At 40.3% G+C, this 14135-nt stretch overlaps 1 protein-coding gene across 1 annotated transcript; it reads right to left on the reverse strand.

Annotated features, from left to right (window-relative positions):
• Positions 1 to 4260: 4260 nt before the first annotated feature.
• crb1 (crumbs cell polarity complex component 1) lies at positions 4261 to 13891 on the reverse strand. The gene is made up of 8 exons (XM_079471773.1): positions 13698 to 13891; positions 11382 to 12302; positions 10657 to 11210; positions 9384 to 9549; positions 7537 to 8458; positions 6824 to 6868; positions 5822 to 5944; positions 4261 to 5691 (listed from the first exon to the last, which is right to left on the reverse strand). Exons 1-8 carry the CDS (start codon positions 13741 to 13743, stop codon positions 5445 to 5447), a joined length of 3024 nt encoding a protein of 1007 aa, XP_079327899.1. The 5' UTR covers positions 13744 to 13891; the 3' UTR covers positions 4261 to 5444.
• Between the last annotated feature and the right edge of the window lie 244 nt (positions 13892 to 14135).

Consider the following 14135-nt stretch of genomic DNA (forward strand, 5'->3'; position numbering starts at 1 on the left):
AATCCGAGGGTGCGTAAATGATAGACAGAATTTTCATTTTTGGGTGAAATGTCCCTTTTAAGTCTCATTGAACTCACAAACCCGCCACAATCCTCATTGGTCAACATGATTGGGTGAGGACATGAGTCAGATGAGTCTCTCCATTGGTGGAGGCTGCACGATGTTCCACATCTCCACCCGAGAACCTTCTTTCTCCTGACGGCTGGGACTGTAGGTGCCACGTGTTGCCCGGCGGCTCAGCGTCATCACCAGAGCCGTGGCCACGGCGAACAGACCCAACAACAGAACCAAAGACACCAGACCGATGGACATCAGCAGGTGAGAGGTCACGCTCTCTTCATTCAGCTGGAGGAAACATACATCAGATTGCGAACCTTACAAAATTTGAATATAATGTTTTGATGTTTGACAGACAACCATTTGCACATTCAGAAGTTAACACCAGAGGCCTCGGTTCACATACACGTAAAGAGCATCTCATTGACATATTGAATGGCATATTGAAATGTGTTCCATTGAGTTGAACTATTCCCTCGAGATTTGCTGGCACAGCCACCGATCCCCATGTCCCCTCCATCTGCCACCTCTGATGTTTTTAACGGTGAAACCTGAGAAACCTAATGCTGGAATTGAGCAATCCACAAGCCAAAAATGACAAGAAATGTTATTGTAGTAGCCAATAAATAGAGTATGCGTCATCAGATATTTGTTAAGGTTTAACATTTAGTTTTTCGTGCCCTGCGAGCAATAAAAAGACTGAGGTTATAGTAGGCTGATTCATGATACTGTTTGGGTCTAAATGATTCACAGGTGTTTGTGATCACTCGGGTGTCTTGTAGGTGCTTCAGTATTCAGTTTTGAAAAGCCCTGCAATGTGTTCGCAGCATAAGGACTGAAACTGTGGCAATGAAATTCAACAAAGACGTGAAGCTGGTCACCGCCTACTGTTTAGGAATAGAAAAGAGAACAGGAGAGCTTTGGAATCAACCACAGCCGATTACGAAAGAGTTCCCATCATAGTGTAGAATCCACAGCAGGAGCCAGGTAAGAATGTGCAATTTATCAAAACAAATCTTAAATTGTTTGCTATGTATGGATATAAAAAATCGGTTTGTCCCAAACAACACAGGAATTCATTCAACATATATGTGCTCAACATATAAAGCTCTTAAAGGAGTAGTTCACTTTAAAATTTGAGCCCATTGACTTCCCATAGTAGGAATAAAAATGACTATGGGAATTCAATACTCAATATTTAATCCCACTGATACTGTGAGCTATTCAGTGCTTCAGAGGCGTGAGGAATACGACAATAAAACAATTTGCACCACTGACATAACGGAAATTTACTTTTAATACTTGAGTACTTTTGAAAGCACTTTACAACTTTTACTTGTAGTGGATGAATATTTGATCAATATTATCTGTACTTTCACTCAAGTAGGGAAGTTGTTCACCACAAAACTTCAGTTTAGCTTCCAACAATCGTACGTTTTTGTATATGATGTTTCGAACTAATTCATACGAAGCCACCTCCTGAAATCTTTACAAATTCTGGTGAAACCAGGCTGTCCCAAAATATATACATTTGTAAAATACAATCATATGAGCTGTTTTTATGTTGATTTATGATACATTGCTGCAAAAAAGTTGTAATTGCTTGAACTATTTCGATAAGAAAAGATGTTACCAAACCTTTGAAAAGCAGGCCTGGGCTATTAAATAAAAAGGTCATATTATTATTATTGTTGTTTTATATCACTTAATAATGAATTATTATTATTATTAGTTTATTAAAATGAAAAAGCTGAGCTGACGTGAAATTCCCTCGGTAGTTCTTTGTTTAAAGACATTTAGGCTCAATTTTATACTTCTTATTACCCCCAAAATGTTTCCTCACAAAGGGTGTTATGGCCAAGACCATAATTTGGAATAACACTACAGTCAATAAAAGTCGGCTATAATCGAAGAGCCAGTAAACAAAATATACCGCCAAACACTGCTTTACACGCTTTATGCTTTCGAGAAGTCATCCTCAATAGGCGGGCCGGATCCGGACCACCAGCCATCGCCCAATAAACCATTTCAAACGTTTGACTATTGCGGTTGTTTAACCTGCGCCGCGCGTCTTCACAACGTATCTACGTTTGGCATTACTGGTCAGCATGTAAACATGTGTGACCCTAAAAACCCACGCTAACATCTCATCATCGAGTTGAGATTATAATAACAAGCATCAGATTCATTAAGCACGGATTTCATTCTGTGGGATGATTCTATGAAGGACTTTTGCTGTGTTTTCACAAGCAGGGAAATGATTTAAAGTGAAAAGGTGACCATGGCTTGGAAAGGCTATTTCAATTCTGTTTTCTGTTTATGATCTTAATTGTTATATAGCGTTTGAATTGTTACATTACATTTGCTGTTTGCATGTTGTCAGTAGTTTGTTTTATTGACAAATATTAATGATCAGACTTCTATGAAGATGGCGTTCCCCATAAAACCACGGAACCTATACATGCACGTATCACAAAGAAATGGACTCATGTCTTTTACACAGTATATCCAACTGGGCTACATATTTATTTATTTAAACAAAAACATATTGTCCGGGCCTCCGTTTGGAAGAAAATCTAAAGAACAGAACTGATGTTCAGACCCAAAATAACACCATCCAAACCCGAGCTGCATGCGGCGACAGGACACGGAAGACTCCTCCAGCAATGAGCTTTGAATGAAGCCGATGCTTTATTTGAGAGAAAGAGAAAGAGAGAGACAGCCAGGCTTTCCAGCAGACAAACGACCCTGTCACGGAGATAAGCTTCTTCTCCCGATATATTTCCCTTCTTTTCTCAGACCCGCGGCGACGCACTGCTGAGTTGCATTTCACACGGAACGATGGTGGAGGCCTTTCTGCTGGCCAAGCACTATTCTGTCACTCTGAAGACACAAACTTTCACCGCAGACGTGAAACAGAAACGCGGACCCACGGATTCCTCAGGCGGAGACACATTTGTGCTTCAGCAGTCACAAACAGACGAGCCTGCAGGATGCGCTCGCTTCCCTGACGCCTATCATGACGTGCCTTTGAATAAATGATCTATTTTAAGACGTTTGAGACTTTGCATTGGTATAACGTACAGATGGTTATTCTGTGTCTTAGCATTTGGGTTACATCGATTTAATTGAATTCGTTTAAGGCAAAGTGTTGACTTTAGCCTGTTTGTCTGCTCCGTGGATACGTGTAGATGCTCGGGACGGATCGTCTGTCGTTCTGTACGAACACTACTACATTCACTGTGCAGCAAAGGTTCAGCTATAATTAGGGGTACATTATTTCTTTTAAACCTTCCTTTTCAGCAAGTGCATGGCAGTCCCATCATGAAAAGAGCCACCCCATGTGGAATGAAACCTTTTAGGTCCCAGATGACTGGAGTCCCATGAAATAGTTTTAAAAGCTTGTTTATCACTGTCAAATTTGTGCAAATCCTTTTAGGTGGAAATATTTATCTGTAAGGCAAACTCCGAGATCAGAGAGCGAGACGTCCGCGTGTGTCTTATCTTGAGATGTTCTCACTAACATCTATCCTGTTAAACGGATTAACAAAGCAGAAAGTGTCTATCTTTAACACCAGCACCCTGCTCGCACCCTTGTCAGATAAAAGGTGTTTGATGCATAAATGCTTAAGTTCTGTGAGATCATATTTAACACAATCACATGAAGATCAACTGACTTGTTATTCGTTTACAAGACAAATGAGACGTAGTTTCTCTGCGCGCAACCTAAACTTTAAAACTTCAAAGAAATGTTTTTGTCAAACTGAACATTTCTTTATCATAAACGTTTTGATGATCGTATCAGTTTTTAATTCTGTTCATTCTCCTCATTCTGTCAGATTTAAATAAGATCAAAAAACACTCACAGATCATTGATATAGTATGTGTACAGTGTATACACTTCTACACATATAATATTGAAGTCTTGTGCTTATCCTTTCCTGTAAGTAACGACATTGCAAGTTGCTTGTGGAAAGACCCCAACTTGGGTTTCAAACTTGCACAGCACACACTTTTCGCTTGGATCGCTGACTCAACACACCTGTCGCTGGTTTTACAGTACAGATATATCTTTGATGTTTTTGTCACCTCCAGTTCAGAGGGTCTGTCTAGCAACATTCTTTAAAACCTGCATGATGTGTGCCACTGGCTCAGTGAAAGAGGAGAGACAGCGAAACAAAAGAGACAGAAAAAACAACAGATCGAGAATGGATGAGATGTTTTATTTGAAAAGAATGTAATAGACATGAAACACAATCTGATGACAAACACAGAGATCACGGAGATGATCGGAAAACTACTAACTACAGAATAATGGTTTAAAAGGTGAATTGCTGTTTAAATGTATATTGAGAAACATTGCTGTAGAGTAGTGAAAGTGCCCAAATAGGATTTTTAGAAATGTGTATTAAGGTGATTTATACTGGAATATTGTTGTGTTTGTATAGACGTTTCATCTAAACAACATAAACAAACGTTACTGCGCATGCACACTTTTGTGACCCCAACTGAACTTCCGGTACACATTCACGAGCAATAAGAGCGCCTGTAGATTATTTCTGATAACAATCAAAAGAAACCGAGAAGAACCGTAACTTGGCTAAACTTGCCTCTCCAATATTTAGAATTTAGACTGCGATACCAAGCTCAACCGCTAGATGTCAATGTAGGACTACCATACGGTTTGATTAAATGGGACGAACTTAAGGACCCATTTAACATATTGTTTATTTAATAAAATGAACATGCAACAAAATTCAACAAATCGTTTATTTAATAGTTGTCATACAGTAAAATAATAATACTAATTAATATTAACAAATGTAATTAAATAAAAATAGTTGTATTATAAGACACTAGCCGAACACAAACCGGAAGTTAACTGGGGTTCAGGCGCGTGTGTGCGTCTGATGAAACGATCTATATGAAGGTTAGAAATAGGAAAGGATAATGATGGATATCAAAAGAAACACATGGAATAGACAGAAGACAGTTGTATTTGTTAAAATGTTGTTGAAATGAAATTATTCTGTTGAAATGACATGCTAAAGGATCTAAATTATTTAGTCTCTAAATTCAAATTCCAACTCATTATTTAAAATGAAGCTACTTGCGCTGTTCCTGGTCGTAAGAGTGTATTGTAATCATTATCACATTACAAATACTGTTATGTTAACTTCATAAATATACAAAGTATACAATTTACCCTAGAAATACTCTTTCATTTTCCCTTGCACTTATTTACATACACTCAATGAAAACAGGGTTAACCAATAACAATGTATTTGTTGATAAATGTTCCAAGGCACAGCGTTGTTATCTTGATATGTTTTACTTGGATCAATGTATTATCATCCTTGCATATTATTTTAACCACACCCACTCTTTTATTCATTGATACCCCAGTCGACCTCTGGTTCATCATCTAACCGCAGAATGAGGTAGGAGAGAAACTGAAAGAGGTTCTGCCAAAACAAAGTCGCCATGTAAAAGTAAAGGTCGCTTACGTCGATTTCGCAGAAGTCGCCGGCGAAAGTCATTTCACAGATACACTGGAACTTGTTGACCAAGTTATGGCAGTAGCCGCCATTCAAGCAAGGGTTAGATTTACACTCGTCCAGGTCTAATTCACACCTGACAGACAAATGCCGATGGAAATAATTAAGTATGCATATTGAAACATAAATTCTAGGTATTGAATGACAAAGCAACATGATAACAATGAAATTAAGATGCATCCACGAGAAAGAGGCGGAATAATCACCAGTGACCCGAAAACCCAGGGAGGCAGTCACACATCAGGGTGGTCTCAGAACAGTTACCCCCATTGAAACACGTGTAGTTGTGCTCTTCATCACCACAGATGGAGACCGGGAGCTTTGGGGGTCTGGAGGAAAAGATGAGGGAAAAAAAGAAGCAGAGCAGATGATGAAGAACCATCTTGAGAGCAATGTAAGGTAATATCTGCACCCCCTCCCACACACACACACACACACGTCTTTGTCCAGCACAAAGAGGATTAGCTCATTATAAGAATAATGACATTAGCATTTGAATGGACCTCTGACCACAAGACAAAGACAATACTGTCCTCTTATGGAGATTAACAACAAGCTAATATGAATGATGGGAAAATGTATATAGACAAAATGTTAAAAGTAAAGGATATGATTTGGGACAAGATTGTGTCTTAGTGTAATTTTCTTTCATTCTGCAGACAGACTGAGATGGAGGGGAGACGGGGAAGGGAAACCAGAATGAAAGAAAAAAGGAAGGAATGAAGGAAGGAAAGTCAGAACAAAAGAAGAAAGAGGAAACAATGTAGGAAAGAAGGAAAATGGAATTAAAGAAGGAAGGAAGAAAACCTGAATGAAAATGTAAATAGAAGGAAGGAAAGAATGAAAGAAAAACTGAATGAGATTGGTAAGGAAAGAACGAAAGGAAAAAGATAAAAGAAATGAAGAAAGAAAGAAAGAAAGAAAGGAATGAAGGAAGGAAGGAAAATTTAATGAAGGACGGAAAAACAACAAGAGAAAAAATGGAGAAAATAACTGGAAAAATAGAAAGACAGCAGCTACATCATTTTTATGTTTATTGATTGAAGAGATGCTTATTGTTTTGTATTGTACTTATTTTCTTAGTGCTTGATTTTGATAAAAAGAAAGAAAGAAATAGAGGGAGCGAGAGAAAGAACGACAGAAAGAGAGGGAGCGAGAGAAAGAAAGTGAGCAAGAGAAAAAGAAAGAGAGAAAGAAAATCCACTTACAAATTCTTGACAACAACGTACCACGGAGTCTCTTCAATCTGAACGCTGTTGTGAGAGGGAGGGAGCAGCAAAGAGACAAACAAACAGCAACCGTCACATTTTTATTTAAGGCAAAACTTTACACCAAAGACCTCTGTAACTACAGCGGGGAAAGAGAGATCCATAATGTCTCCCGGCTGCCTGCGAGGCAGTTTCAAAGGAGCGCTATGAAGCCGACTGGCAACAAAACATGTTTATGAGATAAATGGCTGAAGACTTGCTTTAGTTGCCACCCTGAAGGCCTAACCCAACCGCCGAAGGACGGGTGGGACACTCGACAGAGACTATTAATACAGCTTTAAAACCACACGTAAAGACCAATCACCACGGTCGGGCTAGTATAAACACCATAAAAGCAATTATAAGATCTGCATCGACTATGTAACAAATCAGTCCCGTAGCACTCCCAATTCACACAAGTCGGTTTGTTGCTTTGATAGTCTGAGGTAAATTTCTATCGTGTGATGTATTTTCTTTAAACAGCGTAGCTTCATAAGACAAGATACTGTTTTGCAACGTCATATCTTAGGGATGCGGTTCGATGTTTTGCGGAATTGTCCTTTTGGACGTATTTGTGGATTGCTTTTGATGTCAAAGCCACGTTTCAGATTCGCAAACTAGGTTAAACTCAGACAGTAAGTCCTACACATTGAAACAATAAGAATGAGATGTACCTGCAATTTTGCCCTGTAAACTTGTCAGGACATAGACAAGAATAGCTGTTGATTCCACGCAAGCAAGTCCCTCCATTGGCACACTTGTGGCCTGCACATGCATCCACCTTCGCCTCGCAGTTGGTGCCGGCGTAGCCGCTCTCACAAATGCAGTTGTAGGCAGGACCCTCTTCGCTGCAGTATCCATGGCGACAAGGGTTGGACGAGCAGGAGTTTACGTTCATCTCGCAATGATCGCCGACCCAACCCGGCGGACAGAAGCATTCAAAGTGGTTGAAGAGATCTTTACAAACACCTTCATTCAGACAAGCGTTGGGTTCACAAACCATCCCACCAACACATCCAACCCGTACTGGATCCTCGGATATCTTCTCAAACTTCTCCCCCTGTGTTTGTGGAAACCTCACCTCGTCGGGACCGTAATACTGAAGCACGATACCGCCGATTTCAACGTTACTCAGACATCCGATCAGATTCCAGCCAGACTCCAGGCCCAGCCCACCAAGTAGGATATCCACGCCCTCTCGAATAAAATCCAGATTTCCCGCCGCAGAGTTTGACACGGTGGGCTTGTCCATTTCATCCAATGGAACCATGATCCACTGGGAGCTGTTAGCCCAGGGATCGGCCATGAGGAGCTCCACGACATGCCACTGTCCATCAGATACTGGTTTTGAGCTGTGTAGAGTCATGGGGGAGAGACGTGATGAGGTGAAGGAAGATCCACTCAGGAGCTCAAGTACCAGAAAGCCATTCTGAATGGATACGGTCACAAAGTCAGAGCCGCTGTCGGCGTGTAAGACCGGTGCGTTGCGTTTGCGTGTACGGATGCTGAACACGATGCTGGTGAGGTGGCGGGTGATCAGACCGTTGCCACGGTATATGAGAGTGCCAGTGTCCTGAAAGGTCACGTTTGAAATACCTGTAGAGAAAAGGGCAGATATTCACCCACTTTTTATAATGAACTCGCCAGCATGCCATCTCAGATGTTGTTTTGTCTTTAGTTTGAGACAAACTAATACGCTTCTATGGCTATGTTCTTTTATGGCCAGTCGTGTTTGATCATAAAGAAATAGATTGGGGCACTTAAAGTATTCACTGGAAGTAAATAAAAACTAAACCAAAACAAAATAAATGTAAATTAAACAGCAATTTATTAAATAAACAAATAAAAAGCACACAACAAAATTGCTAGAAAAAACTACATTTAACATCAAAGCTAAAAATATAAAAATGAATGAAAGTACAATGAAACAAAAAACCAATGAGAACTTAAATCAACTATAGTGGCATATTGATAACTTAGCTCAAAATATAAAATAAATATTTTCAACTTTAGTACTGAATATAGGCTTATATGAATAATAATTTGTGAATGATAAATGATCATTTTAAGGAAATGCTATGTTGAAGAAAGTTAGTCAAATACATCAATGCTGTCTTGAGTGTGAGTAAATTGATTTGGTAAACTTTAACATGTCATAGACATGAGTCTGAGTCAGTTAGCATGCTTTACTGAGGCTAATCCTCTCTCATGTCATTGAATTAACAGATGAAGGCTCAGTCCTGACATCGGCTACTCATTTTTGTTCCTGAGAGCTTAATTAAATACATGCCTGTGTTCTTGATATTATTATGCGAGCCGCTCTCAGCAGGACTCCTGGTTCCCAAGCCTAGACTTAAGACTGAATCATAAGGCTTGGCATGACAGACGGACGTAAATCAGACTTAATCCAAAGCAGACTAATCCTAGCATAAACAAATGTGCTGATGAAGATCTAAACTCTGCAGACATACTGTGAGATTAAAAGCGTTTGGCCTCGGGTCAAATCTTCTGAGATACTCACATTCGTAGCCCCGTTTGAGGGCCCTGCACGCTGCCTGCGGCGGACAGGGTTTGAGCTCGCACCAGCTCACCTCGTCACAACGCCGCCCTGCCGTGTAAGGAGGGCAGTTGCATGTAAAGTCATCCCATGCCGAGAAACACAGGCCACCATTTTGACATGGATTTCTCTAGAAAAAAAGTTGAAATTGAAAAATACATACATTTACATTTAAGTAAATAAAAAAGAAAATAAACATTATACAAATAAAATAATGATGAAATTGGAATTAATAGAATAAATCGAAAATAATACAAAAAAAACGCATAAAAAACAAATAAAATACATAAATAAAACAATAATAAATAATAATTACAAGAATTTAAAAAGTCTTAAAAAGTGTCCTTTATCCAAATTGTTTAATATAGGGATGAAACAATAAAGCTCACCCACGGTTCAATACGAACCTTGTTTTTTTACCCACAGTTTTCAGTTTATTCTACGCTTCTGTGACAAGAACAATAGAAAACGTTTTTTAAAAACGATTTTATTACAATTCTCCTTATTTTATCTTTAAGCCAAAATGTACTTGTAAAAAACTGCTGGTGTATTGAATATCTGTAAAGATTTACACTGACTGCTGAGCTCACAGCAGTTTTTGGTTTATTGTTCATCAAAATGCCGGTAAAATAAGCTTCAACTCTCTCTGTATGTGCTGGATGTGAGCATTTTGAACTAGGCTGCTTTTGTATGACGTGTAAAAATAGATTCTTGATGTGCCAAATTCGGACATTAGGCTATGTGCATTGTGTCCCACGTGTTTTGTGTGGAAGCACATCGCCATTGTTTGTTTTTGGTGTGCCTTGTGCTCTCTCGTCTCCTGGCCCCGCTCCCTCATTTCCTCATTAATTCTCTTGTCATTGTTTCATGCCCCTCACCTGTTGCCCTAATTCTTCCCCCTACTTATCACCCTAGTGTTTGCTGTACTGGTTCGTTTGGCTGTTTTTGCATTGTGCTACTTTGCATGTCTTGTTGAGCATAGTTAATTCAATTCAAGTCAAGTTAAGTTTATTGTCAATTGTATTGTCTAGTCTAGTAATTTTTTACTAGGTGTTTTACCCCTTGTGGGTTTCATTTTTCCCTCGTTTATTTTTCTGTCTCCACATCCTGACGCATTGCCGGACAATCAAACCCATGGCACTGCTAACACTGTGCTTTACCAGTTTAACTATATAAAAAAAAAATAATAAACATTGACCTGTTGTAGCTGAGAGCTCAACTTAATAAAGCAACTTACAGAGCAGGAGTCATCACTTGTGCACCCTGCGGTAACATCAACCATGTGGTCCGGTTTATATGACATCGCTGAAACGGCAAGTGGAAAAAACTGGAGGTTCCTTCCATTGAGCTGTAAGTCCTGCAAACACCCTTTAAAATAACCACCAAAGGCAGATGATTCTTGTTCATCAACCAGCCCGCCAACATACACCTCATCCCCAAGCTGAACAGAAAACGTGTCAACGTCCGTTAGTCTGAATTCACGGGCCGATGCCTGTAGAATCATCACCCCCTCCTTGACGGTAATGCCGACAGAGTGGATCTCCCCATCGTTGACCACACTTCCAACTGATGTGATCTTTAAGCTGTTGAGTTTCACTTTTAGTTTTCCCTTTTCCAACCACAGTCCAAAGTACTGAGTCGTGCTGTTGGCAAGGAGCACCACCAGACCCGATTCCTTCAGTGTGCGCAAGAACATGGACACCGAGAATGTATCGGATTCCATCTGGTCGTTGATGGTGAAGACGGCATAGCTTGCAGAGTCTTCCTGACCAAATCTGGCTGTGATATACTCTGTGTGTGTGAATAAGAGAAGAGTTAGAGAACAGGGGCTTGTACGTTTCTACATTCTCATATCACGTGTGTACTCTAGGTAACATTTTCAAATAGACTTGTTCAGTATGGTGAATACCCAAGATCCTTCAGATTAATCTTAAAATCATCTTCATATTCTGGTGTCCTTACCTTCTGCACAGTTTGGACCATCATACGGTCGTGGACACTTGCACTTATACCCCTGCCACAGGTTAACACACTCTCCCTGGTTCTCGCAAGGCCCTAAAAGACATCGATCTTGATGGTTGCATCCCTGTGTGACGTTGACCGCCAAGGTGCTCAACCAATCTTCTGGCACCATCAGTTGCGAGTCCACAAACAAATCCCTCATGCATCCAATGAATGACCCAGAACCCCCTCCTCCGTCCAATCCTCCAACAAAGGTGCTTTGTAAAGCTGATTCCAGGTCAAGGGTACCGGGCTCTATTTGGACGGCTCTACCGCAGATATCCTCTCCGTGGCAGGTTTCCAATAGTCGCAGAAGTAGTGTATCCTCCCCAAGCACAAATTCTGCCCTGTGCCACTCGCCATCAGATACGGCCTGAGGTAGAGTCAGTGTCCAACTGGTTGAAGGGTCACTCCTAAGACTAAGAAGCAGACGGCCGTCTTGCAGCTCCAGGATGAGTGTTACCCCATCACTACCCCTCTGGAAGAGGATAGTGTTCTCCAAAACCGTGCGAAAGCTTAACATGATATTAAAATACATCTCAGCACTCAGTAGAGGCGTCTGCAAGTGCAGGTAGCCTCCAGACGTCTCGAAGGAGAATGCGGTGGACGTCTGGCAGTACGAGCCAGTGTAGCCTGACTGACAGGTGCAGCTGTAACCGTGTACACCATCACTCAGGAAGGGTACGCAGGGTGCCCCATTCTGGCACTCATGGCCCTCGCAACCCACCAGCGGCTCACTACAGTTGGTGCCCCCGTATAGGACGCCATCTTGGGTCTCTGATAGACAGATACACTTGAAGGTGTCCAGGAAGTCCTCGCACATGGCACCATTATGACACGGGTTTGTGTTACAGGCAGTGACGTTCAGCTCACACAAGGGACCTGAATGGAAAGCGGAGAAGAATGTTTAATGAGGATTATGAACAAGAATGAACTGTTCTGACTGGTGTTACATAATGGGCTTATATCAAAAGTTTATCCGCGAAACTATTTGTGGGTGGTGTAAGATTCAATGGCAGGAATAATTTGGCCACGCTTTAGTCAATAATCCCACAGGAAAAGATGGTTGGATAACCCATTCAACCCATACATGTCTCATGTATATGGCAACTGAGATTTCCAGTTAGAATCCCATAACTGAGAAATAAAAACACTTTGCATGGCACACAACTTTTTAATGACCAATTAATGGATGAATCCTCCATTGAATGACCAATAATCAATGAAATTAGGGCTGCGCGATTTGAGGAAAATGTCACATTGAGATTATTGAGGTAAAATTTGAGATGTGCGATTACGATAAACTGGGTATAATGAGTCAACTTGGTTGATATCAAGGAAAATGCACACATAGATAACTGAAAATGCTGAAATTTGTATTTCTCAACTGAGATATACAGTTCAACCTAGCAACAAGAACTAGAATTGCACAAAGTTTTCAAATTGAAATAAGATTTTATAAAATTAAATAACAGTAACATCTTTGCATTCCTGAATTAAATTAACTTAAAAAATATATACTCAACAGTACAGGTAAATTAAACAAATAGAACATAAATACGGATGTACACATTTTTAGGAAAATAATCCCAACAAACGGACATGTAACATATACTTGTATGAACTCTTTTGAAAAAGAAACTGGATATAAGTGTGTGGTTCACTCTGTAAAACTTAAACCTCTATAATCTTTGTTGTTACTTTAAATGGTTGTTGCTCTACCAACTGGTTGAATCCTCTTTCTAAAACATTATATTTAGTACTTTATTTACAACTTTAGTTTAGCAAATTCTGCACAGTACCTCTCTCTGCTCAGTGTCTGATTTCCTGAAACCAAACTATCGCCAAGTAACAGAGGAAGCATTTATTCCGGGCACTAGTTCATTGTTGGTCTGCTCTGCATCCATTTTCTCGCGTCTCCACACTGCTCCCCGCCAGTCACGTGACCAAGCACACGCGCCACGGCCACACAAGACGACTCGTTTTTTTTTCTCGCATAGAAAATGGCCATATCTCTAAGAATGGATGTCTTGTCAAGTCCACGAATGCACTTGTTTCTTTAATATGATAGCAACATTTTGCCATCATGTAATCGCATAGCCTGACATCGCGATTGCGATATGATTAATCATGCAGCACTAATTGAAATGTCCATTAATATACAACGTTCTAAAAAAACACAGTAATTATACACCCTTACAAACGGTAGTCACTACAAATCAATAAGAATGGCAATTTCCAACTTTCTTTGCAGTTACCAAAACAGTAAAATGTTACCTGTAATAAGAAACAGGACACTCCAAATCCAAACAACAACATCCATGGCATTATAAGTCTACCGCCCAACCCAACGACCGCATCTTGCCTATTTTAATGCCTCCATGGATGGTACAGATCATCTTAATGGACAGCTCTGTGCACACATTCCTCTCCTTCTAGAAAACTGTGTATGGCAACACTAGGCCCCCATCAAAGCCAGCTCCCGGGAGATTAGCTTAATGCAACCTGAGCATCTTACAATGGCAAAGACCAATTATAGCCTCCGCCTCTGAGTAATGATCAGAGCTGATGACCTTACATAGGCTGCAGAGAGGGAGACAATTTGACCTCATGTAAAATGGTAATTTTCAGACTACTCTCTAGATATCTAGTACAAAAATCCTGATTTGATTTTAAACCAGACCTGACAGACCCACCAAACAGTTCTGATGTATA

The sequence above is a fragment of the Barbatula barbatula genome (genome assembly GCF_947034865.1).
Source record: "Barbatula barbatula genome assembly, chromosome: 13".
NCBI lineage: Eukaryota > Metazoa > Chordata > Actinopteri > Cypriniformes > Nemacheilidae > Barbatula > Barbatula barbatula.